We start from the raw sequence: 25,185 nt of genomic DNA, 5'->3' as shown, positions 1-25,185 counted from the left end.
AGCTTTATCAACAAACCAATCCTTACACATTCTTTCAACAAGGGTGGCACGGTAGAGCAGCGGTTGGCCTTTCTGTGTGGAGTTCCCCGTGACTGCGTACGTTTCCTCCAGGTACTCCAGTTTCCACAAAAAACATGTATAGTAGGTGATTCTGACCATCAGCTGGTTCCACATCTGGAGATGGGTCTCAGATGGGCACCCAGTGGTCAAATGCAGAGGACAAATTTCCCTGGGACAATACAGTATACAAACAAACAAACAATCCACCTAGACTAGAGACGCAATATGATGGTACGAAAACAAATGCTGGGTGGATTCAGACTTCTCACAACAAAAACAGTAATGATCTAACACTGTCATATTCCATACCATAAACCTACCATTCCTTTACTTGTGGAATTATTCAGTATTCAGTATTCTGAACTGATCAGGTTCACAATTAGGCCTATAATTTTGTGATGATCATGGGATTTTTTTGCCACAGTTTATGCATTAGGACAAGATCGCGAATACAAGCGGCCGAAATGAGTTTCCTTCGCAGGGTGGCTGGGCGCACCCTCCGAGATCGGGTGAGGAGCTCAGTTACCCGGGAGGAGCTCGGAGTAGAGTCGCTGCTCCTTCACGTCGAAAGGAGCCAGCTGAGGTGGCTAGGGCATCTGTTCCGGATGCCTCCTGGTCGCCTCCCGCGGGAGGTGTTCCAGGCATGTCCTAGTGGGACAAGGCCTCGTGGAAGACCCAGGACACGGTGGTGGGACTATGTCTCCGAGCTGGCCTGGTGTCGCCTCGGGGTCCCCCCAGAACAGCTGGAGGAGGTGTGTGTGGATCGGGAAGTTTGGGCATCTCTGCTGAGACTGCTGCCCCCGCGACCCGGCCCCGGATAAAGCGGAAGAAAATGGATGGATGGATGGGTTTATGCATTAGAAGCTGTACAAATTTATAAATGTGATTTAAAGCAGTACTAAGTAACTTGTTTACCTTAATAAATCCTTTTCGTAGACCCTCTGGGGATCATACAAGTGTTAATGGGATGATTGAGGGGTGTTTCATCTCCTCCTGGTGTCTCTGAAAACCACACTTGCAGCTTTCCTTGCACCGACCCGGAGCACCAATACACACTAATGGAATCACTCACCTCCACGCACAGCTTGGGTTCCGGATCCCAACTCCTGGAGAGAGGCTGGACTCTCCATTTTTCTGGAGTTGCCCGCGGGGAGAGGCGGCGGGCTGGGGTGGGTTTGCTCATATCCCCCCAGCTCAGCCGTCACGTGTTGGAGTTCACCCCGGTGGACGAGAGGGTCGCGTCCCTACGCCTTCGGGTCGGGGACAGGTCTCTCACCGTTGTCTCGGCCTACGGGCCCAACATCGGTGCAGAGTACCCGGCCTTCTTGGAGTCCCTGGGAGGGGTACTAGATAGTGCTCCGACTGGGGACTCCATTGTTCTACTGGGGGACTTCAACGCCCACGTGGGTAACGACAGTGAGACCTTCGTCCTGGTCGTGGCACACTGGACCAGCTCTATACCCTCCGTCGGGTGCTCGAGGGTTCGTGGGAGTTCGCCCAACCAGTCCACATGTGTTTTGTGGACTTGGAGAAAGCGTTCGACCGCGTCCCTCGTGGTGCCCTGTGGGGGGTGCTCCGGGAGTATGGGGTCCGGGGCCCTCTGTTAAGGGTTGTCCGTTCCCTGTATGACCGCAGCAGGAGCTTGGTTCGCATTGACGGCAGTAAGTCAGACCTGTTCCCAGTGCGTGTTGGTCTCCGCCAGGGCTGCCCTTTGTCACCGGTTCTGTTCATTACTTTTATGGACAGAATTTCTCGGCGCAGCCAGGGGCCGGAGGGTGTCCGGTTTGGGAGCCTCAGAGTCTCATCTCTGCTGTTTGCAGATGATGTTGTTCTGTTGGCTTCAACAAACCAGGACCTTCAGCACGCACTGGGGCGGTTTGCAGCCGAGTGTGTAGCGGCCGGGATGAGGATCAGCACCTCCAAATCCGAGGCCATGGTTCTCCACCGGAAAAAGGTGGTTTCCCCTCTCCAGGTCGGTGGGGAGTCCTTACCTCAAGTGGAGGAGTTCAAGTATCTCGGGGTCTTGTTCACGAGTGAGGGACGGATGGAGCGTGAGATCGACAGACGGATCGGTGCGGCGTCAGCAGTGATGCGATCGCTGTATCGGTCTGTCGTGGTGAAGAGGGAGCTGAGTCGGAGGGCAAAGCTCTCGATTTACCGATCGATCTACGTTCCCACCCTCACCTATGGTCATGAGATTTGGGTAATGACCGAAAGGACAGGATCGCGAATACAAGCGGCCGAATTTTTCATTTCTATTTTTTGTTTGCCAAAGGGTGTTTTTATGAGTGGGCAGGTGAACCCTATGAAGCATTTGTAGAAAATTGCAGAACCAGGTTTTCAATAACACTGAGACAGTTTATTGTTGTTCATATTCCATCCCTTTAGAGTGAGATGAAGAGTTTGTCTGACCTATAGCAACAGCAGTGCAATAAATAAAATACTAGCTATCAAAACTGAAGAAAAGTGAACGCTCAGCATCCACATACAGTACACAATGACAGTTCAATGCTAACTCCATTGTGAGCAATAAATACAATACAATAAATTACATTCTAGAAAGTACATTTGAACAGTCTTGAACAGAGCATCTACAAAAGCAATCCTTGTGGCATCGCTTGCCCTCAGGGTGGTTTGGGCGGCTTGTCTTCTCAAGGTGCATCTTACTGGAAAGACAAAACAGACAACAACAAAAAAAAAAAAATGAGAAGAGATAAATAACAGGCCAAAGTTCCCTTTAGCCACCTTGTTTGTTAAGATTTGCTTGTGTATTATGATATATTTAAAGAGATTTCCGTAATTTACTGTCTAGCAGTCTATTTTTGGACTATGGCCAAACTGAAACCTACTTTCATCGAATTGTATTGTCAGGTTAACGACAAGCAAATATATAACATTCGCTCAATGACATATTTCGTTGAGATATGCATTCCATTAAAAAGCATACGTCATTACCACAACTATGCAGCACACAGTTGTTTTGCCAAACTGGCGGAGGCTGCGTGTGAGTGTGTCTCAGAGCTGACCACATGTAAGCAAAGCACAGCGATTAAGCTCTTGAGATCCGCAAATCAACAATCGCAGTGCTATTTGTGAATGAGTGGCTTGTCTTTACAGTGGCATGCAACAGGCTGAGAGTACATACAGCTCGTATGGGGATTCCTGACTGTATGATGCAACTGCCTTTACTCAACAATAACAATAATAACAACAGGAGCTGACTCTTTCCTCTTTGGATTAACGTTCATGTGAGTCACAGCCGGATGTTGGCCTTAATTGTGGAATAGCGGTTATTACATCATCACTACAATGCCCAAATTGCAGAATGACAATAAGGAAATAGTGTTTGGAAATACAAGCACATATTTTAAGTTTTGAGAAGAGTATTTACGAATATCTGACACGCATTTGGTGATATTCAGACTAAAGGCAGGCCTGAAATCATCTTTTTTTTAATGTTTGTATATTTTCGTGGGGTATGACATACAAAAAATGCAAGATGCCTGGGCTCGAGAAGAAAACTTGTAAATTTTTCCATTGTTGGTTGCACTTTACTCTACAACCATGGTTCTGAAACTTTCCACACCCAGTCCTGCCGCATAAAATCTTTGACCTCGTGAGCAATACCAGGGCAAGATCAAGATCTAATCAGGCCTAACCAGGTCTAGAAAGAGTCTGAAATAGATCTAATCTGTACGGCGTAAATTATGCCTACACTGGGTATGTTTAAGACAGACAAGATACACTATCACTTGCACACATTACTACAACATTAATGAAATTGTCGCCTCTTATAATGAATGAAGCCTAAAATTATAGATAAAAGTCTGTATTTTTATTGTAGCTAATTCTACCATCAGAGGGTGTGTAAATAGGTCATGATGATGAAGAGTGCGTACCTGGCCAAAGCTTGACCTCCTCACACTGCAGCATCACTAGGGGGTTTCTGGAGTTTCTCGAGTTCTTTTGCCGTCCCGCCACTTCCCAGATATGACGCCAGGAAGTTTTTATGAGACCTGTAACTACAAAGAAAACCACAGAACAAAAACGTAAATCTTCACAATCAGGTCATCCTTTAAACAGGACTTTCCTCAAGAGGTTTCGCTACAGTATCAGTTACATGGCTTTGAGTAAGGCTGAAAGAAACACACTGTTGTTTACATTGTCATATCTGCTCTAAATGGGTGAAATATTAAGCTTAATGGTGTCAGTTGTAAAGTTGAAATTGCTTTACAGATGACTACGTTGCATTTTCTTGAACTATTGACTTTGCTCCATTTGCAGGCATTGAATATGATTTAGTCACGTGGAGATAAGGAAAGCAAGATAACAGCTCAACAGCTACCCCTATGCGTGAGTGTGTCTCAGACTTTTCTATTTGCATTTACTGTAGTCACACTGCCATTAAGAAATCATAATGGTTTGATCAAATGGCCCTATAAAGTCATTGTAGCGGTGACGTGAGTGAGCTATGCTTGCGTAGCAAAGGTGTGTTTGGGTGTGTTGGCAGCCTTTGATGTTTTACAAGGCGAGATGAAGAGACAACAATGTGTTTTTGTTGGAAGTCAAAGTTTTTGTATGTTCATGAGAGAAACATGTTGAGTGAACTCACTGAGCACAAGTCATGAGGATAATGGCCGTGCAGCTGATGACTGATAGGACCACAGCGACGACCACTAACACAGTCTGAATCAGCTCTGTGTTACTGCTCCCATCCTCTGAGGTCCCTTTAGTCTCCAGTGTTTGGATGCCACAACGTAACCCCACATAACCTCGCATACAGCTGCAACAAGAATCATGGTAGAAATAGTGTTCAACATGATCTAAACAGAGGAAATATTCATTTGCATAAAATGAGGCACAACTGGTTTTGTATTTCAGGAGTACAATATAGTCATTATACAGGACTTCATTTAAGAGTGGCTCGCGTGGGTTTTTTGATAGGAGACAGGAAAAGACATAGACCAAAATTGCTGATGCCATTCATATAATAAGGTTTACAAGGTGGTCACCAAGACCTCAATAGCATTATTCAGTTCATAATTCTTCTCCTGGATTGTTTTGTCAAGCCAAACCTTTGCAACAACTGCATTACTGTACTTCTCATATACAGTACATTATGTATATCAACAGGGAGGAGAGTAGGCTGTACTCACATGCAGACCGGCTCGTGCAGACCCTCCAGGTACTGGCAGTGTCCATGGATACAGAAGTCGAGATGAGAGGAGGTGCAGGGGTTCTCTGTGGTGCTGAACGTTGACGTGTCTCCGCTGGTGTGTCCGCTGGTGTGGTATGTGTGCTCTGGATTCAGGGCTGTGGTGCTTTTAATCTTATGTCTGTTCTTCCTCTTTCCCTTTCCCTTCTTCTTTTTCTCATCTTTGAGAGCATTAAGTACTGCAGCATAAAGATGGGAAAATGTTAGAAGCTGAGACTGCTCAACGCATAACAGTCATTGTTATCAGTTTGGTATGTTGACAAATAATATTAACATTTGATTACACTGAAATTATCAGGGACAAACTATAGTTTGGAAAGTTCCAGTACCATAAGGGTGTAAGTGGGCTGTCTCTGAAGGCTCTTCTTCTAGGTCTAGCTGCTCCAGCTCATCGCCATCACTGAGAAAACTGTGGAGGCCCTCTCCAGAGGTAGGACCCCCTGTCACTCCACTCAGCTCAGTGGAGAAAGACACCTCGGATCCCCACACTCCCAGAGCACTGTACACTACTGCAAACAACAGCAAAGGAGGGTTAAAAATCGATGTGCATGTTGTATATCTGACCGTGGTTTAGACCAACTTCACATTCAGTATAAGGACAATCAACCAAAACAATAAACTGGTACAACCCTCTAGACTACAGTTTCACACAATAGCTCTAAACTATAAATGTGCTATGTGAACTATGGACAGAGAAAACAAGACATTTAAAACATGTTTTCACATTCTGTTCTCCTTATGACAGAAATTCCTTCAGGAGAATAAGCTGAATATGACAAGACCTGTCTTGCGCAGTTCCTGTCTCCAATCTGACCTGTGCTGTGCAATTCACTCATTGTCAAAGCCGTCCAAATACAGGTCCGGACTTACCATAGGACAGAAGGCAGGCGTGGACCAAAGTGTTCATATCCCGGCGCAGAGGAGTCGTGTGTGTCTGTGTGTGCGGCTGGACCTGCTCTGTTTGTGCTTCACACCTTCCACTGGGTGTAGCTTTTATAGACGCCGCCTGCCTCTGCCCTCGGAGGGTGTGTGTCCGCCAGTCTTTGTCCTGTATGCATGAGGGGGCTTGTGGATGCCTGTGTGCATGTGTTTAAGCCCTAATGTTCTTCTAAAAGTGTCCCAAAGTAAAGCCTGCGGCGATACTGAAGTATCCGGTATGAGACTTTTCTGTTTGACACCAGTGTGTTCATGGGTCAGTGCGGCGATTGCTGATGTGTTTTTTTTTATATTTCCCTGCATAAAAAAGGCCACAATTACACAATCACAGTAGCAAGAACAACATTTCCAAACAGATCGTTAGAACAAAATCCACAGACAGATGGTCATAGTTGAAATGATGCTTCTTTAAAAATGTATTTACTAAATAAATATGTACACGTTTGTACACAACACAAACAAACAAACAGATGCGATGGTTTAATAGATCATTTTATTATTATCTATTATCAAATAAATAATCAGATTTTCTAGTTAGTCCATAATATAACTTAAGAATGATGTGTAAATCCTGTTCAGATCCAAAGAACTGAGTAAACCATTTGCATCATCTTCATTTTGCCAAGTTTAATATTTAACTCTCATATTATAGATTATTTTCTACATAGACTTAATATTATATTTTTCATATATTCACATAATAAATGAATAAGCACACAATACAATTTCAAATGAGTTACTCTTATACTAGTTCGTTTAGCATCAGCCTGATTTATCAGTGAGCGGTTTGTAAAGTCATCTGTTACTATATTTGGGTACTATAAATAAGCGTAGACCTTAAGGCTTGGGCGTGGATACAATACAAATGTTTTCATTCTTCACTTGTTGTGTCTGCGAGTGGAGGCCATCCTCTTCTGTAGTATGTATGGAATTCCAGTCCTTGATTGTGTTATTCTAACCCTAGTTTACATTTTGTGTCATCGTAGATCTATCAGAAAATATAATGGACTCAAAACAATATGATGTGAAATATTCTAAGATGCCCCTCTTAATATAAACACCTCACAGATGTTTGGAGTTAGACTTTACACAGAAGTGTAAACTACATTTTAATCACACATGTTCACAGAATCACATCATTTAGCATCATTACAATAATAAAGAACCACAATAACACAATCACAATAGATTGAAACTCAGTTGAAAATGTGAGTAAAATTGTAAATCTTGTAGATAATTTGCAAATAAAGTGCTTTCAAATGGTCTCATTAATTCCAGGATTTGGTCATGTTCGAGGTTGTAGCGCATAGTAATGGCTTTATAAGCCTGCTTTAAACAGGAATTGGGTTAATGTTTAAGTTTGGCAGGGGTGTTATATTAGCATACAGAACACAGAAAGAGCCTTGGGACTAACGAAAAACTTCCATCAGCTTTGAGAAGTGCCATGGCAAGAAATGGTCATCAATAGAACAAAGTACATCTATCATCACATTCTGTATATTAACTGTAAAAGTCTATCATTAGCCTATGTCATAGCATGGTTTGGATCAGTCCATTTTTTTGTAAATATATAGATCGATCGATAGATAAACTTTTTTTTAAATACTTGGATTTTAATACAAAAACATAGCTCTTTGAAGTGAAAGAAAAGCATCACAAGCAGCTGAAGTTGTAACCTTGTGTGGGTTCAACATCAAAACAAACAGAAAATAAATACATTTTAAAAATAGCAGATGTGCTTTTACACATTCTGTAAAATTTAAAATAAAAAAATAAATTACGTTGTGTCTCTCTTTTTCAAACCAGACTATTATACATAATGATACTGTACGTATATTGAATGCTGGTGTGGGGGGTATAGAGAAGTGAAAAAAAGGGTGGTTTACGCTGTCTGTACTCCCATGTACCCCTGTCGTTTCTGATGTTGAGGGAGCTTGTTCCTTCTATACCTGCAACACAGACCACACAAAACTGGGTTAAAGGCCACGAAAATGACTTGATTGAAACTAAAATTAAACTTCGCTTGACGTAATAATACCTGCTGACCGTGTCTTTGACATGATCTGATAGACATCATCCGGTCTTGAACTAAATCAGACAGAAACCTGTCATGCTCCCTAAGTCAGTGTCTTTCAACCTTTTTTGAGCCAAGGCACATTTTTTTCATTGAAAAAATCACGAGGCACACCACCAGCAGAAAATATTTAAAAATGTAAAAAAAATGCCGCATCCATGCATCACTAATTTTCTTGTCTCAAATAAATTAGCGACCTAATATGGAGTATTTATTACATGGTTACTCTACTCTAGACAGCACAGACACTCGAAAACGGTACATTATTTGTGGATAACAATTAATTTGTTTTCAAAAATCTATTTAAGGACCAATCCCTGATTTAATCTAATTGCGCTTTCCCTTTCATTTTGAAAATCTGCTGCTCCTTCACATCGAAGGGTGCCGGCGGCTCTACTCCGAGCTCGGGCATGTGTTTCGGATGCCTCCTGGTTGCCTCACTGGTGAGGTGTTTCAGGCATGTCCTGCTGGGAGGAGGTCCCCTGAAAGACCCAGGACTCGCTTGAGGGACTATGTCTCTGAGCTGATCTGGTGCTGCCACCCAGAACAGCTGGAGGAAGTGTGCGTGCATAGGGAAGTCTGGGCATCTCTGCTCAAACTACAGCCTCTGCGACCTGGCCTCGGATAAAGAGGACGGCACTGGATGGATGGATAGATCACATTGGATAAATTGGTAAAAGCTACTTTTCTATAGCTACTGAGCTACTGAGAAATGTGAGAAATGTGAGAGTGACGGCCTGGTTTGGGTCTCAGCTGTTCAGAGCAAAGGTAATATTAAAAAACGCAATGAAAGTGATTGAGAAAACAGAATACCCATCCTTAACAAAAGTATTTATGACAGATTAGGCAAACAAAATAAAAAAATCCCAAATCCTGGCCACTTACTGAGTGCGGAATATGAGGTTCTCCCCTCTGGCAGGCGGTTTGAATACAATAATAATCACTTTTACCTTTCTTTCGCCCTACATCGGTGAGTCTTCTGAACAAGTCAGGCATTACTTAAAGCAGCAACATCTTTTAGTTCTAAATTGTTTTTCAACTGTCCTTACATGAGTGTTATGTTTTTGGCTGTACTTTTTTTCACTGTAAGCTAATGCCAGTCACACCCATAGAGTCACACCTCTTAGGTCTGTTAGATGCATTCAACGTCTCTTTTCTGTGCTGTTTTTTTGTCTAAATGAGCAAGCAGCAGGCACAAAACGTTTAATGTAATCTAATCTGATCTAATCTAAATCTTCAAATACATTGACAATTTTCACAAGCACTCTCACTATGAATCCCATCCCATGTACCATTTGCAGAAGAAATAGAGGGCTCCAGCCAAGCCTATGATCAGCAGAAGGACGCAGACTATGATGAAAGCCTTCTGATCCTCTCCCATTGGCTTTGAGACCAACAGCAGCTGCTCACACCTGCTGCCGTGGAAGCCCAGCTCACACCTGTGACGTCATGAACTTACTGTCTGATTCATACGAAACACAGACGACTTCAGTGTAATTAGAAATGCTTACTTGCAAGTGTTCGCATTTATGTTAGCAAGAAACAAGCACTGGCCATTGTTGAAGCAGTAGTTGTCAAATGACGTGTCACAGCTCCGCACGTATCTCTTCACCACATGGGGGCGCTGATCCCCCTGATCTGGGACACAGCAAAACATTAAACCTCGTAACGTTCATTGTGTCTACTTGTGTTCTAGTATCACTTTTTAGGTTCGTTTTGTCAGACACTAAGGTTAGAGATGTAAAAGATCTTTAACATCTCTAACCTTAGTGTCTGACAAAACGAACCTAAAAAGTGATACAGCAAAACATTAACTGGAGAAAACGCTGTCCGTGTATGTAGGCTACTTTCATTTGACATATGCTTAACCAGAGGTGCGCAGAGAGAGAGAATAACGTAACGTAACGTAATATAACATAACATAGCTACTGCAAAAAATGTATTATTTCCAAAGAACAAAGAAGATGAATTATTATTAGGCTATTATTATTATTTATAAAATAAATAAAGTTTTGATTCCTTTTTATGTTAAAAAGCTTTTGTTACAGATTTACACACAAAGGAAAGAGTAACTTGAGAAGGAGTAGTTGCTTAAAGCTAGGTTTTACTGAAGTAGAGCCGTACATAGACGTAAATAGCCGGACAGGGTTTTGGCGGTTTCTAGTTTTATGAATGAACGTGTGTGCGCATGTGCACGCGCTTAGTGTCCACGCGCTTCTGCAAGCTAGTGAGCCTGGGGAGAAACTTTCTGTCTTATTGAGGTATAACATCAAACGGCATTCCATGTTATCGCTATAAGTAAGTGTAAGTCTATCCCTATGTTGCGATCCGGAGAAATAAACCTCACCCCTTATTCAAACGCCCTACCGTGGCGTTTTGGATTAGTTTTCGAGTCATACATAACGCCACTATAAGAAGTAAAAATCTATTGTGTGCTAAAACTACTTCAAGAAGTAGCCTACAGAAACTACAAAAAGATAGTTATGTTGGTCTCAAATACAGGGGAAATGGTCAGGGAAATGTGAAATCATGGAAAAGCAGGATAATGCGCAAACAACTAATAGTGAAAATGTATCTTGTATACAATGAGTTAAAAAGTATGTGAACAATGAAAAATGGAATATAAAACAAAATGTCATTTGGCAAACTTTACAGTCATAGTGCAGGTGACTGAAGTGATTCTGCTACAGAGGTTTTGGCCCATGGTTTTGCATTGAAGTTATTGCACAGGAGGCACTTTAACAGTAGGGTTGCACAGTCTAAGGGCCTGATTTATAAAGCCTTACTGCCTTGTGGAATTTATTAGACACGCAACTATCAACTGCACTGGCCTTTTCCTCTGCTTTGGGACTCTACACACTATTGTGTTTGCACGTGTGCAAATCAGGCCATAACAGGGGATGAAGGACCTGCAGTAGCGCTCCTTCTTGCACTCAGTCTCCCACTGAAGGAGCTGCTCAGCTCCTCGACAGTCCTGTGCCATGGGTGACTGGCGTTGTGCATAATGAGAGTTTGGCTAACATCCTCCCGTCGCCCCCCTTCTCCATTGACTCCATTGGGCAGCCCAGGACAGAGCTCAACACCAGCTTCTTGTCTTCTTGTTCAGTCACCACCCACCTACCTCTGTGCATAACTGAAATTATAGTTGAATGCATACCACATGTAGGTAGTACTCAGTTACACTTGTTCAAGTAAATTAAGTCACTTTTTTTTTTAAGTTATTGTACTTTTGCAAGTCATGCAGTACGTTTTTCACTTCTACTTGAGGAATATCTCAATGAAGTATCCTAGGTTTCCTGGAGTACAAATATAATAACTGTGAAATTGTAATTTTCACGTGCAAGAAGATGTGGTTCTTGTTTTGGTCAATTAATTCTTCATAAGGATTTCTTTTGTTTCTATGTTTTCTTTGAAAATATTAACATTTTCACTTTATTTCATGTTTTGTTTCTCATAATTTATGTCAGTACTGAAACATAAATTAGACTTTTACGCTCACACTACTCAAGTAAAATTTTCTTCAAATCCTTTTTTACTCTTACTTGAGTAATTATTCGGGCCACTTCTTTTTTACTACTACTCAAGTAAAGTAACATTACTCTAACTTGAGTGAATCTTTTGGCTACTCTACCCACTTCTGAGGCCCACATATTTCCAAATTGGTACCTGCAGAGGTGACGTCTCCAGTGGACTCTTCGGAGGGGATGCTGACAGACCACACATGGGGCCACAGCAGGATGATATCTGTTGAAAAGATGCATGCATTATGACCAAACATTTGTTATGTAGTTATTGAACCATTTATAGCCATACGCCAAACAGTAGTCTATTAATATCCATAATTCATTTATTTGACTCAATTGATTCCTTGGTTTCATCTGACCTTTACATTTGACAGCTGTTGATGTCTAATACATTTGTCTAATATGTGCATATGAAAATAACATCATGCATGCAAAAACAATTAAACACTAGCTTTGTTTTGGTCAAGATGCGTCAATGAAATTCTTTTTGGATGCCGATAGGTGCTGCCCTCAGTGAAGACAGCAGTACGGCTTGTGTAAAAGGCAGGCACTGTGCTTGTACCGGCCTGCACAGCTTCTAAATGGAAAGGTGTCTGCAGACGCCCACATTCCTGCAGGCTGCACAAGGACTTGGGGAGCTGGCCATGACTGGTTTTAAATCTGGTCATGATCTCGATATAGCAGAAAGTGCACTGTCAGTAGTGTTTTTCAGAGGGAGAGGAGGAGCAGGCAGGACGGTTGTTGGGTGGGTCTCATGGATGAATGAAGATGAGTGCACACTGAAACTAGAGTCAATGACCAACCAACTGCTATTTGACTAATCACAGCATTAATCATCTTCCGAATAGGCCTATCATTACCCAATTGGTAGAATCCAAACTCGTTTCAAACTTTCTTATAGTTAGACAGCATTCCTGAGGATGAGGTGCAACACATCCCCCATATTTACAAAGAAATTCTGAAGTGTCATCACACAGAAATATTTATTGTGAAATTTCAGGCCATAATCTATGGATATCTTCCATCTTTAGAGGTTAGTGCCAGCATCCTACATCCCTGAGGCTCTGGGATGAGCTCAGACGTCAACCCATTAACACAGGTATGTGGGCTTTTGTCGCCAACAAAATTTCCACATAGATCAAATGTTCACATTAAACAAGCAAACCAGAGTACAAAGAAGACATTTATGTGCACTCATAAGGGTAGTAGTACAATAGGGTACTTTGTGGAAAACGATCTGATTAAAGACAGAATTTCAGGATTCTATCAATTCCAGCACAACCTTTTAAGTGACATTTGTTATTATTGTGTGTAAATAAAATAATTATAATAATAGTCATCAAGTAACCTTATGCATTGGGTTGATTTTACAATGCACTATTTTTTGTTTGTTTGTTTTGTTTTGCAAGCACAAGTCTAAAATGTGCAGAATGTAATAGGCCAAATCACTATCAGGTATTAGAGGGTTTAAGTAGTTCTAAATCAAGACTAAATGATGGGTGTAAACCATGTCTAAACCAGAAAAACACCCTACTTAAATGCATTGCTAAAGCATAAATGAAATGACATCTGATTCAAATGAATAAAGTCTTAGGACCTCGTACAACCTGTTGGTACTTTGGCCAAGTGCATTACAAAAGCATAAACGAAGGTCTACTCACAAACAAATGAGACGAGCACGGAGAGTTGGTTATTCCCCATTATAGCAGAGCCGCTGTCGGAGGAAGGTGAAGTCTTGTGGTTCAGTGTGCGGTAGATCCAAGGGTTTTCAACAAACGTGGCTGGACCTGCGAACTTCCGACTCTAATAAACTATTAGGAGATGCAAACGTTTGCGGTGGGTGTGGTGACAGGCAGGACTTTTGAGATGCTCTCCTTGAGTCTGCATTATCAGACTAAGGACCTGGGGGACTGGAACTGGAACAAGTAAGGGCTCGTACCTTTTCTTCAGTCCCTCATGGTGTGACTTGGACCTGCCAATAGGCTATAACATGGCTGTAACATTCTGACATGGGCTGTAATAAATATCCATGGAAGGATCTGCTACATACCAACAGAAATGCAGAGGGATGGACCTAAATGTGATCTATTTTGAGTAATAATGTAGCTGTCTTTCCTTCTTGTGTGTGCATGTAGGTAGACCCGGGGGCTACAATAAAATAGATAGACAAAGACAAATAGACATATTTAATCATTGTAAAAAACTTTATTGCATCACTAATACAGAAGATAATTTAACAATAAATAGTCAATAAATAATACACAATTTTCACATTTTAGACAATATTTAGATGAACAAGATATGCTCAAATGTTTCACTCCAAAAATGAAAAATGTGACCATAGTGTCCATCATTCTGAAGAGGGAGGTCATACTTGGATTTTGGCTGACTCTACACACCTGCAAGAAACAAATACATTAATTTTGCATTTTATGTTAATATAATTTCATCATATATGAAGTGACTTTTACCTCTTTCGGAAACAGCAGAATAAAATTATGGCCAGAATAAAAATCACCATGGAAACTCCAACAACAATAACAATAACAAGGAAGGATTGTGATTCGTTGGAACATCTAGAGGTGAGGGGCCTGATGGTCATGCAGCGAGGGCCCTCGAAAAGAGAATTACACCTGCAAACAGTGAAAACCATAACATTAGATAAGATGGAACATCACTGATCTCAGCAGAGGAATTAACTTATATGAGCTCTTAATATAGTGCAATTAATAAAGCAAAAGAAAACTATTGCACTGCAAACAGTAATTTCAAAATAACTTAAGGTAAATAAAATTATCTGCATTACAAAAATCTTACAACACCTAGAAATAAGGACATACATCTATTACATACATCTATTGTCCATTGGCCGATTTTTTTTGAGATGCTCAAATTAGATAAAACACTCTTTTTTACTAAATTAAAGTGTGGTAGAAGATGATGAGAAAGTGATAATTGTGGCATTGATTATTGGGAGAGCTTTATAGATGATTAGTACAGTCTATGATTTGTATAGTACATACACGCATGATGGTTTTTCTTGGTCCTGGTAATACACGCACTGACCACCGTTTGCACAGTAGGGAACCATTTCACTGCCACATGGCCGTTGCGACTTCATTCTTGTCACAAAGGAGAGACTCTCTGTGAAGGAAATGGTCAGATTTAAGTTAGAAATGCTTGTTACACTGCACCGTCTGAATTTAGCAAAATGCTTAGAAACCTACCGTTGCTGACACTCAAAGAGGAGTTTGATACAACAGGGGCTGCTGTAGATTCTGTAGATAAAGCTGCTTGTTCTTTCGTAAAAAAGACTAACAGAACAGCCAGCATTGGGAGAAGAGCTGATGAAAATAAAGGCATATTGGTTGTAGTAGTGATGCCACAAATTGTCAAAAATAGAAAATTACCCGTCTTACCTGTCTTTGAGCTTCTTTGACTTGTAAACATGGTGAAGTCAGTGGTTTAATAGATTTGTGAGAGTGAAGTATGATGGGTTTTGGTCTGATCTTATATAGTGCGCAAGACAACTTTAGACCAATCAGTGAGTGGCACCATTTATGAGAATAAAAGCTTTTCCTTGTGCATAAATCACATCACTTCCTTCGTCAGTTTCACTGTGTGCATGTACAGACAGGCCTAAGCTACCTGACAAATGACAGATGATCTTCCAAGATCAAAATGTGTGGGTTTCTATGGAGGTTCCGGAAACTACTGAACAAATAGTTACTATAATGTAGCAAATCACTTCATTTTTCTTTAAACATGTTTTTGTTTTGAAAGTGACCTTGAGTAGAGAGGTTTGTAAGTGAAATGATAGAGACAAACTACAGATACTTGTGTTGGCACAGTTGTTACTTTAATTCAATTTATAACTTCCAGTGAATCTGGATTGCTCAGAACAAAATAACCGTAGTAGAAAAAATATTAATTTAACGAGGTAAAAATGTAGCCTTTAATAAATAACTTAAATAAATAAACAATATACAAGTCAAGTATGGTTTCCAGCAGATATGAGTTGAGGCCATAGTTTCACATGTATAATAAATGAATGGTTGAGTGCACTGTCTGTCTGTTGTCGTGTGATTTTTCATTCATTGACAAACAGATTACAGTGATGTTGTGCCTCTAGTGCGTCAGTGCGTTCCACGCAGCTTTCACAGTATTTTTCATCAGCATGGCGACTGTCATAGGACCCACGCCTCCAGGGACAGGAGTGATAAAACCTGCTTTCTGCTTGACTCCTGCAGCAAACAAAAACATAGAAGTATTGTTTTGTTCTTGCATTATCAGGAAAAAAATGAAATTATATGATTTTTTTTATATACCTTCAAAGTCTACATCTCCTATGAGTCGGAGTTTCCCAGTGTTGGGGTTGTGAATGCGATTTATACCCACGTCGATGACTGCTGCACCTTCCTTTACCATATCAGCAGTTATAAGCCCAGGAACACCTATCCACACACGGGTCAAGTCAGGGGTATGTCTCTTATTGTCCGAGTAAGTTCAAACTCAGCCCATGGATAGAGATTGAAACAATTGCCTTGCTTTAAGTTATAATTTTGCATCTGTAGACAAACAAGTAACAATATAACAAAAAAGACGAGGTTGTTGGTCTGTTATACCTGCAGCAGCGATTATGATGTCAGCCAGGTTGGTCAGCTCCTTCAGCTGCTCCCGCGGAGTACACCGGTGAGTGATGGTCACTGTGGCGTCGCCTTGAAAAGGTACCAAATATTTTAACCGTTAGCAACACAATAAAAGGTTGTTTTTGTTCCCCCAGCCAGTCAGTCAACGGTCCTGGTGGACAATTTATCATTGATATTGTAGTCTAAGTCATAGGTACTTCTGATATCAGCGCAGTTTCGTAGTGGTGTAAACATCTCTCATTATTCATAAATGATAATGCCTTTTTGGGAGTGTCATAAACTGACAGTTACGAGTTATATTATTATGATAATGACTTGACCCAAAAATGAGCAGCATCCAAAGTGCTTCCCATTAAAAGTGTAGCGTCCCTCATTTTTGGTGCAGGGGTGAGCAACATAAGAAACCTGAATTGCGTCAGAGGGCCGCTGTAACAATAAGTTATCGTTGGTGAACAATAGTATATATTTTGAATAGCTGATACTGGTAATCCGTAGATAAAATAGTTTGTACATATTCATGTAAATAGATGTGAAATTGTGGAGAAACAGACAAATAAGAGAATACTACAATATAAATAATAAACAAACATTGCATCGGTGAAATGTGTTAATCTCCACAAACATTGAAACATTTTAAGAAACTTAAAGTTTGTGCACCCCTGATCATTATGCCTATGTTTTTGAATATTGTTTCCACTTTTGAACAACATTAAGAAGGAAAAGAAAAAACATGAACCAGACAGAATAATCAGCATTTTGACAGTTATGTACAATTCTTCGCTGCCCACATCAAAACAATAGGTTCTTTAAAGCGTTGTGATGTCACATGAACGCAACCTATTGCTTCATCAAGCAGCATAGTACTTTCACAGACCCTCCTTCTTCCCATTCCCTTATTTGGGCACCTTATGTCCACAGGCACTTCCTTCCATCTGCCTTCCTTTTGGTAGAATTCCATTTGGATTTGCATCAGAGCTTTTTGTAAAGTGAGTTTATGAAAAATGACAAGGAAAGTCCTGATGGTGCAATGTGTGTTTCAAACAAAAATGTAAGTCACTTCTATTGAACAGATTAGGACACTCTTACCTCCCGGGCGTTCATGGTAACGGTCTGTGTGCAGCAACATCGCAATGGGCATTCCAACATTCTTGGAGCGGCCAGCTACCAGCACATTCTTGCCCACTGTTTCAATTCCTGTGAAAAATAAGTTGTAATATGTCTGTGTAAGCTCTCAGTCGCACAGGAGTCGTCCATCTTCAAGAAGATGGCTTAAGAACCTTCATTAAATAAGTTGTAAAACTTATGATGGTGATGCTGCTGTTGGCAATAATGACCAACATTAATTAATTAATGGTAGTGTATCAGTGGTTAAATTATATAAAGAATACAGACAACATAATTCAAACTCAATCCAGGCACAGGTTTGAAAAATACATATTTGACCTTTTAGTGGCCCAGCGGCATGGCGCCTTTGCTTTCCATCACAGTGGCAGTTGCATGTGACAGTTTCATAATGCACCATTTTAAATAATGTATATAGTGCTGCACACCAGTAACATTAAAGATATGTTTCACAAACTTCTAAAGACCTGGAGCTGTCAATGGGATTAGTTTCAGAAACATAGCATGGCCAGTAAGTGACTCAATCTACAAAATCACTGACAATAGAATCTGGGAGGTCAGACAAGATGTCACAAACATAAACTAATATCTGTCAATTGTTTCCTGCCCTCTAGAGGCTCTAAGTGGAAACTACAGTTGCATAATCTTTCAAAATGTAATTTGAGTAGACGGAGGTGAAGAAGTAAAGCTTTCAATAAAGAAAATACAAGACACAACACCTTTATGACTTTTGCCCACCTGCTCTTTTTATAATCTCCCAAACAGCAGCAGGTGTGGCAGGAATCATGGATCTCTGGTCCAAACACAACTTTCCAATATTTACAATATGAAAGCCATCCACATCTTTCTCTGGAGCAATGGCATTACATACTGCTCGCTCATTGATGTGCCCTACACAGAAGAAAGAGAGTAAGAAAGTAAACCGTACAACTATCAATACAGATACTGCTCTAGCAGAAACTGACTCATCAGACTCCAGGTTATGCAAAATAAAGCTGCCCGTCTAGTGCTGGGATGTCCATACAGAAAAAGGATCACTGATATGCATCAAATGCTGTCGTGGCCTTTGCTCCAAATTAAAATACAACACAACCTTTTGTTATTTCTAAAGAAAACCATTCTGACTGGTCAACCTCACTGTTTGTTCGAAAAATTAAAATATGTCAACCAAACTCCCTCACATGGCACGCGTCGGGCCTGTGGAGCGGACTTGGTCCTACCTCGTCCTAGGACTAATTTTTTTAAGAAATCTGTTTCATACAGAGCCAATGCACTATGGAATGAGCTGCCAAAAGAGCTCAGGGAGCTCCCAACAGCACAATCTTTTAAGAAAAAAGTAAAATGCTTAATGAAATAATGCATTTTCAATATGCTCTTGAAAGTTTACTGCATTTCTAATTGTATTTGTTGTTTTTAATGGCATAATTGACACAATCACTTTATAATTCTATCGATGAACTATTGTCTTAGTGATTATACATTTTTATTTTCTGCTATAATTGCTGTGAAAACACTGTATATTTATTCATTGTAATGTCTCACTGGAAATGTTCAACCCCAGGAAGATCAGCAACCACCATGGTGGAAGCTAATGGGGATTCCAAAATAAATAAACAATAAACAATAGACAGTTCCTTTTATAAACAAGACATAACCCACATAAAAGTGGCCAGCCTCTGCCACTGGCCAGGTGAGACAGGGGCAACAAGTAAACCTTCACAAATCTGTAAAAGTTGGTCCAAGAAACATGTATGTGTAATAAGTGTATTGGGATAATAATATTTATCCCAATACATCTGTTAAATTATATGCACTTCTGTTAAAGGTTTGACACAACATAGAATTGTTTTACACATCGATATCAGGTTGAATAGTGATATCGTAAAAGAATGTTTGCACAATACAGTACAATATGAATATCAATATCAATATGTTAAATGTAGGTCAAATTATTAAATCAAATGGATTTTCTTGACTTAAAGGAACAGCTCACCGTTTTTACATACTGAGATATGTTCTTATCTGAGCTTAGACGAGTTGATACGTACCTGGTCTTTGAGCGTGCCCATGGAAGAGTGTGTTCCAACTTCACCCCCGTTTGGAGCTATAGGAACATACAGAGGCCAAATGCTAAGAACATCTTTGGTCTTTTTGCGTGACTGAGGGCACACACAAAGACCAGACAGGTACGTATCAACTCGTCTAAGCTCAGGTAAGAACATATCTCAGTACGTAAAAACGGTGAACTATTCCTTTAATGTTGACAGTTTGGCCACAAAGCCAGAAGCTACATATGTTGTGGGAAAACCAATGGCATGAAGTCATGAAAATCCAGTCGGTTTAATTGACTCGACTTACAAAACCAATTATTTCAAATCAAGTGTTTACCTGGAAGAGGAAGTTGTACCAAGAGGCCACTAACCCGCCAGTCTCGGTTCATCTTGTCGATCAGCTCCAGTAGCTCCTCTTGAGAGACCGAGCTTGGCCGTACAACTGTGTCACTTGAAATTCCTGATAGTGACAAGTTAAATACTGTAATTATTTAATGAATTATTATCAATTATTTCAACATTGATTATGAAAAACACAAAATGTATTTTTATCTGACCAAGTATATTTGCAGCCCGGGTTTTATTTCGGACATAGGTATGACTGGCTGGATCATCCCCTACTATGACCACTGCTAAGTGCGGTCTCATGTTTCCCTGCGTGACCATCTCTTCCACATCCCGCTGTATCTCTCTGTGGATCTGTCGAGCCAACTCTCGTCCAGAAATCACCACAGCTTCATGTCTACAAAGATAATAATAATAATAATAATAATAATAATAATAATAATAATAATAATAATAATAATAATAATAATAATAATAATAATGTATCATTTAAATACGCAATTACAGGCAGAGTCATGTCAAACAGTCTGGACTAAAACACAAAATCAGCAATTTTGTTATTTTTCGTTTTGTTTTAGCTGTCAAAATTTTCCAATCAATAGGCGTAAAGACCCCAACATGTAGGGTTGCCAGATCCTATGGGCAAAGCAAGCTTGGAAATGAACATTTCATTAGGACTCTCTCTTACTTCCACAATCCCAACACCCGTCTAGTCCTTATTTGTGCTGGTGGAGCTCAGTGACTGAATTCTGGTGGTTCTAATAAGAAATGGCATACATTTTGTGCTTGAGTTCTCATATGCAGCTTTGGCAACCAAAGATCAGTTGGAGCCTTTTGTAAACCACAAGAACACATCAACATTACCCGTAATAAACCTGATTCACCTCAAGTTTTCGTAATTGGAAGGCTACTAAAGATCCAGCTATCCCACAAATTAAGCACTGGACATGCGGCATTGGCCCACAATGAAGCACAGAACAGCATTAAGTGTAGCCATGTGTAGCACAATGCAGCAATTTCGGATGATTGGGGGGGGGGCACTGTTAGCCGCTGCATGATGCCAGTGCACCCATCCCACTGCAGACATAGGCAAATAAGACAAATGGACAAGATAGTCTAGCTAGAGTAAGAAACGGAGTAAAGTGAGAAAGCTGCGCCCCCTTCTTGAATGTGAAGGGTGAGCGCTGCTGTCAATCACCATCCTCCGACACGTGACGTTACGCACGCCTTCGCCGGGCTGGCGGCAGCTAAGCCTGTCTCAGAAAAGTGTTACAATTAGAGTAACAGAGCGTTGCTGTTGCTTACCTTGTCGCTGTTTGATGCAAGAGTCTCCACTTCCACTGGCACTCACATTTTCTCTGTACCTGCAGTTTGACCCGGCAGCAGTGATGGTGTAAATACAACGGGCTACAAAGTCGGAAGGAGGAGCGAAGCGGTGAAACAGAGACCGCCATGTTTGGTGGTGTGCACGCGCTTACTTGTGTACGCACGCGCACGTGCAGAAACATGGGGGAGGGCCATCGCTAGGGGATTGCTCTGGCATTGACGCTGCTGCTCAGGGTGCTTATACTACTGCAGTTGCCAATCTATGCATGTAGGTCTACTGGTGTTGCAACAAAGACTCAATGTTACATTGTTGGCATTAACTTGGTCATTTTGTAGCGAAACCTACCGGTGCCGGAGCTGTGCAGGACGACGAGCAAACACGCACGATACACTATATTGCCACAAGGTGGCAGCAGCACCAGGCTGTTGGGTTTATTACAAGGTTATGAACATTTTTATTATTATGAATAAAGGTTATGAACAAATGACCACAACATGTCACTAATCAATTTCTTTTTTTATATGAATCACGGTTGCCTGGTAGCCGAATGTGTAGAGCCAAACAAAGTTAGATATGGGACGAGTTTTATTGCACCAATTTAAGTCAATTAGGCGTAATTTAAGTAATTTATTTGACTTAAAGATGCAGCGGTCTCATACAATCTATATATAAAAAATAAAATAGGCCCACATTGCCGATATGCTACTAAAAAGTAACTGTTGCACAACACACTAGGAAAAGCTCATGAATGGGGCACATAAAGGCTGAAAGGTTTGTTTGAAATGTAGGAGTGGAAAGAAAAAAATGTGGTAAACACTCCACCCATAGTTCTTGTCTGGACGTGACGTTTGAATTGAATAGAAGCATAAACAACACAAAACAAAACACAATTTACTAAATTAATGGGATTTAAATGGTGGGCTTGCCTACATGTTATGCAATTGCAACTGTTTGCCTTGGGAAAAACCAGTCCAGCTAAGGGAAAAACAAAGTTTTCCATATAGTCTCAACAGCATCTGGCTGCCTTCCTAGCCATAGCAATATTGATTTTAATGTTTCACTGTTGTATTGGGTATACCGTGTGCTTGGTGCAACTGAAGACTCAAAATGAGAAAACTCCTGGAAAGGCTGGATCAATTTCCTGAAACTATGATGAAGTTGTGATATTTGTTGCGTAACTGTTACAGAGCACTCAGCAGACTGAGTGCTGAGGCCCAAGACTGACCTTAAGTCCCAGAATATAAAATAAAACATATAACACAGCAATACCAAAAAGGTTTAAAACAAACACAATCACAAAGACCATTATTAATGGACTGTTATTCTGACTATAGCTATTTAAAAATTAAAAATAAAGTCATATAAATATGCAGCTAGATGTAGGCTACTGCAAGCTAAAAAAGAAGACAAAGGACCACATTATGAAATATGAATAATATAATAATAATAATTTCCGGTGATTGTGGGAGACCTTGGAACCATCAAAAAGAATGAATAAATATATAGAACAAATACCAGGCAACATCAACATCCATGAAAAAACCCGGGCTCGGTCTATGATATTAACTCTACAAAAGGTCCATGGAGAGGACGTGGATGCGTCTCGTCATATACATTTGTATAAATACATAGATAAATAGACTAAAAACCTACATACATGAATAAATAAGTGATTATGTTGCTATGTGTTATTATTCTGTAGTAGCCTATATTGTTTTCGTTTAATTTCATTTGTTTACCCTCTCCTTCCTCCCCACCTCCTCCCGCAGCGCTTGACTGTCTGGTTACGTAACAAGTTTATGTCTTGCGCACGTGGTCTCCGTCGCAATAGACGGTAAAATGAAGTTGTCTGGACGTCCCAGTGTCCACTTTCCGGTTCGATTGCGATATTTATAATTTGTAATGAAGGCTAAGTAATGTATATAGGCCTATTGGTGCCAGTATATGTCTAAATTAGTTAAAATCACTGATTGTTACGCATAGCCACACTACTTCGACTGTGCACGAATTCCTTCACATGGCTAAATCCTTTCCGTTTGAGGAAAATGTGACAATGGAAACACCGGCAACAGACAGTAGCTCAAAAAAAACCCCAAAAAAAACACTGGCTACAAGAAAGTTACTGGCCCAATGTTTCAATGAGAGCAGCGACTGACGTTAGTGATGTAAATTAGCCCATTATTTCCATAAGTTAAAACAGGCATAGACAAAACAAGCAAACTAAAGTATTGGCTAATTAACGCGTATCCTTTTGGGAGGCACGATGATGGTCTTTTAAATGACGTGCCCAAGCCAAGGTTCCAAATCTGCGCTCACTTTGACCACCCCTCCCCTCTCTCTCTCCTCCCCCCCCCAACCTCATCCTGAAGCTGTCATCCAGAGCTGCGTCCAGACCACGGCTCAATCCACAAAGCGCCCGGATGAGTGCAGCAGCAGGCGGCGACATTCCCGACAACATTCTCGCATAACCCGAGTGGAGGACAACAAGTCAGATTCCCGTGGTAAGAAGGACGTGGTGGTGAGACACTGCTGGAATCTGAGACATTTTCGACGCAACCCACGGAGAGCGGTTCTGGGAAAAGCCAGACTGGAGAGAGATAAAGGCGTGGAAGCGAGTTAAACGACACGACATTCTCCTTTGCGGTGTCCTATTTCGTTGGTAAGTACATTTTGGTTTAAAACGCTGTCCTTGTCAATTCACACGCATCTCGGTGTTGTTTAGCGTCTGACTCTGCTAGTGATTTTTTGTGTGGAGGAGGAGCAGGCCTGGTAAGTACACATTGTCAGTTGTTTAAAGCGTTTTGCACGTTTAGTCGCGACGCACGGTGCCTTAGACGAAATGCTTATTATTGTGTATCCCCTACAGCCCCACTTAAATATTGTATCCTTAGTGATCAATGGTCTAGTCTAGTTCTGGGTAAATCTTTTCGTAAGTGGTCGCGCGTAATAAAATGAGTGAATGGGGCTGCACGTGTGCGTCCACATCCCGATTTACAGAATGTGCCAATGGTTCACATTCACTGCAAACTACCGTACATTAGTCAGTTCACCGATATGAAAGAGTGTGGGGGACTGTAAACGGCACCGGTACCGCACTTTCGTCTCGCATCTAGTTATTTGCCTGTTAATCATGCGAGTTTTACTCTATTGAGCTTCGCTCGGATCATGACGACACGGGGAGTCGAAAGCGGAGCATGCGCATTGTGCTTACTGAGTGAAAACAGCAGCCAAATATTAGTTTGACCATTCGAAATGCACTGTCTCAGAATGAAAGGTCTGCTCATTTAGGCTGTAAGTTATTTGTACACTGATTTGTTTTTGTCCATACTGAATAAGCCCAGTATGGACAAGACTTATGGGTTCTTGCTCAGGGGTTCCTAAACTTCGTTAGTAATTTGTAATGTGTAATATAGATCATTTCACTAATCTTTGCTGTTTTTAATTAAGGATTAAATTACATAATCAATATATATATATATTTTTTTTTATATTGAAATCATCTTGGGACCCATATGCGGTCCCGACCTACACTTTGGGAACCACTGGCCAAGTCAACCTGAATGTGTGCTCAGTATGGAGCGTGAAGTTCCATGTTGTCCATGCAGCTGTTGTCTTATTGCGCTCTTTTGACCCTTAGCTAATGATTCATTTGCAATTAGGAAAAGGCATCTGAATGTGGAAATGGCAAGGTTAAGCAATTTGTTCTTTTATGTTTTTACGCACAAAACCATAAATGTAAGCGACCCAAACAAAGGCTCTATCTCGTCTCGCCATAAAAAGTAACTGATATGAAGACACCATGATAAGATACGTGGATTAATGACTTCCCTCTCATTTTATTATCAAACCTGTTTTTTTGTAAGCGCTGTGTGTTCCAATTCT

The 25,185-nt window shown here is 40.8% G+C and overlaps 3 protein-coding genes and 1 long non-coding RNA gene across 6 annotated transcripts in view; 1 reads left to right on the top strand and 3 right to left on the bottom strand.

Moving 5' to 3' along the window:
* Positions 1 to 2,471: 2,471 nt before the first annotated feature.
* LOC306980607 (uncharacterized protein) lies at positions 2,472 to 6,326 on the bottom strand. The gene is made up of 6 exons (XM_079580033.1): positions 6,146 to 6,326; positions 5,605 to 5,784; positions 5,217 to 5,454; positions 4,673 to 4,843; positions 3,960 to 4,082; positions 2,472 to 2,726 (listed from the first exon to the last, which is right to left on the bottom strand). The coding sequence occupies exons 1-5, from the start codon at positions 6,180 to 6,182 to the stop codon at positions 3,980 to 3,982; spliced, it is 729 nt and encodes a 242-aa protein (XP_079436159.1). The 5' UTR covers positions 6,183 to 6,326; the 3' UTR covers positions 2,472 to 2,726; positions 3,960 to 3,979.
* A 7,702-nt stretch (positions 6,327 to 14,028) lies between these two features.
* LOC306967766 lies at positions 14,029 to 15,277 on the bottom strand. Its single transcript, XR_013793205.1, has 5 exons — positions 15,229 to 15,277; positions 15,037 to 15,153; positions 14,833 to 14,953; positions 14,281 to 14,442; positions 14,029 to 14,208 (listed from the first exon to the last, which is right to left on the bottom strand). It is a non-coding gene; the product is annotated as an uncharacterized lncRNA (long non-coding RNA).
* A 448-nt stretch (positions 15,278 to 15,725) lies between these two features.
* LOC306963828 (bifunctional methylenetetrahydrofolate dehydrogenase/cyclohydrolase 2, mitochondrial-like) lies at positions 15,726 to 21,516 on the bottom strand. The gene is made up of 8 exons (XM_079557547.1): positions 21,282 to 21,516; positions 20,189 to 20,373; positions 19,969 to 20,091; positions 18,319 to 18,471; positions 17,545 to 17,652; positions 16,435 to 16,527; positions 16,138 to 16,263; positions 15,726 to 16,053 (listed from the first exon to the last, which is right to left on the bottom strand). Exons 1-8 carry the CDS (start codon positions 21,482 to 21,484, stop codon positions 15,938 to 15,940), a joined length of 1,107 nt encoding a protein of 368 aa, XP_079413673.1. The 5' UTR covers positions 21,485 to 21,516; the 3' UTR covers positions 15,726 to 15,937.
* A 2,141-nt stretch (positions 21,517 to 23,657) lies between these two features.
* slc20a2 (solute carrier family 20 member 2) overlaps positions 23,658 to 25,185 on the top strand; it is a 135,044-nt gene continuing 133,516 nt past the window's right edge. For 2 of the 3 annotated variants that reach the window (XM_079557502.1, XM_079557500.1), the window contains exon 1: positions 23,659 to 23,962. The gene's annotated coding sequence lies outside the window, so the exon portion shown is untranslated. Of the gene's footprint in view, positions 23,963 to 25,185 lie in introns of all 3 variants that reach the window. The other variant, XM_079557501.1, reaches the window with a different exon arrangement.

This window comes from Gobius niger (assembly GCF_951799975.1).
Source record: "Gobius niger genome assembly, chromosome: 1".
Lineage (NCBI taxonomy): Eukaryota > Metazoa > Chordata > Actinopteri > Gobiiformes > Gobiidae > Gobius > Gobius niger.
Note: the sequence above shows the minus strand (reverse complement) of the source record. Positions and strands in the feature narration are given on the sequence as shown.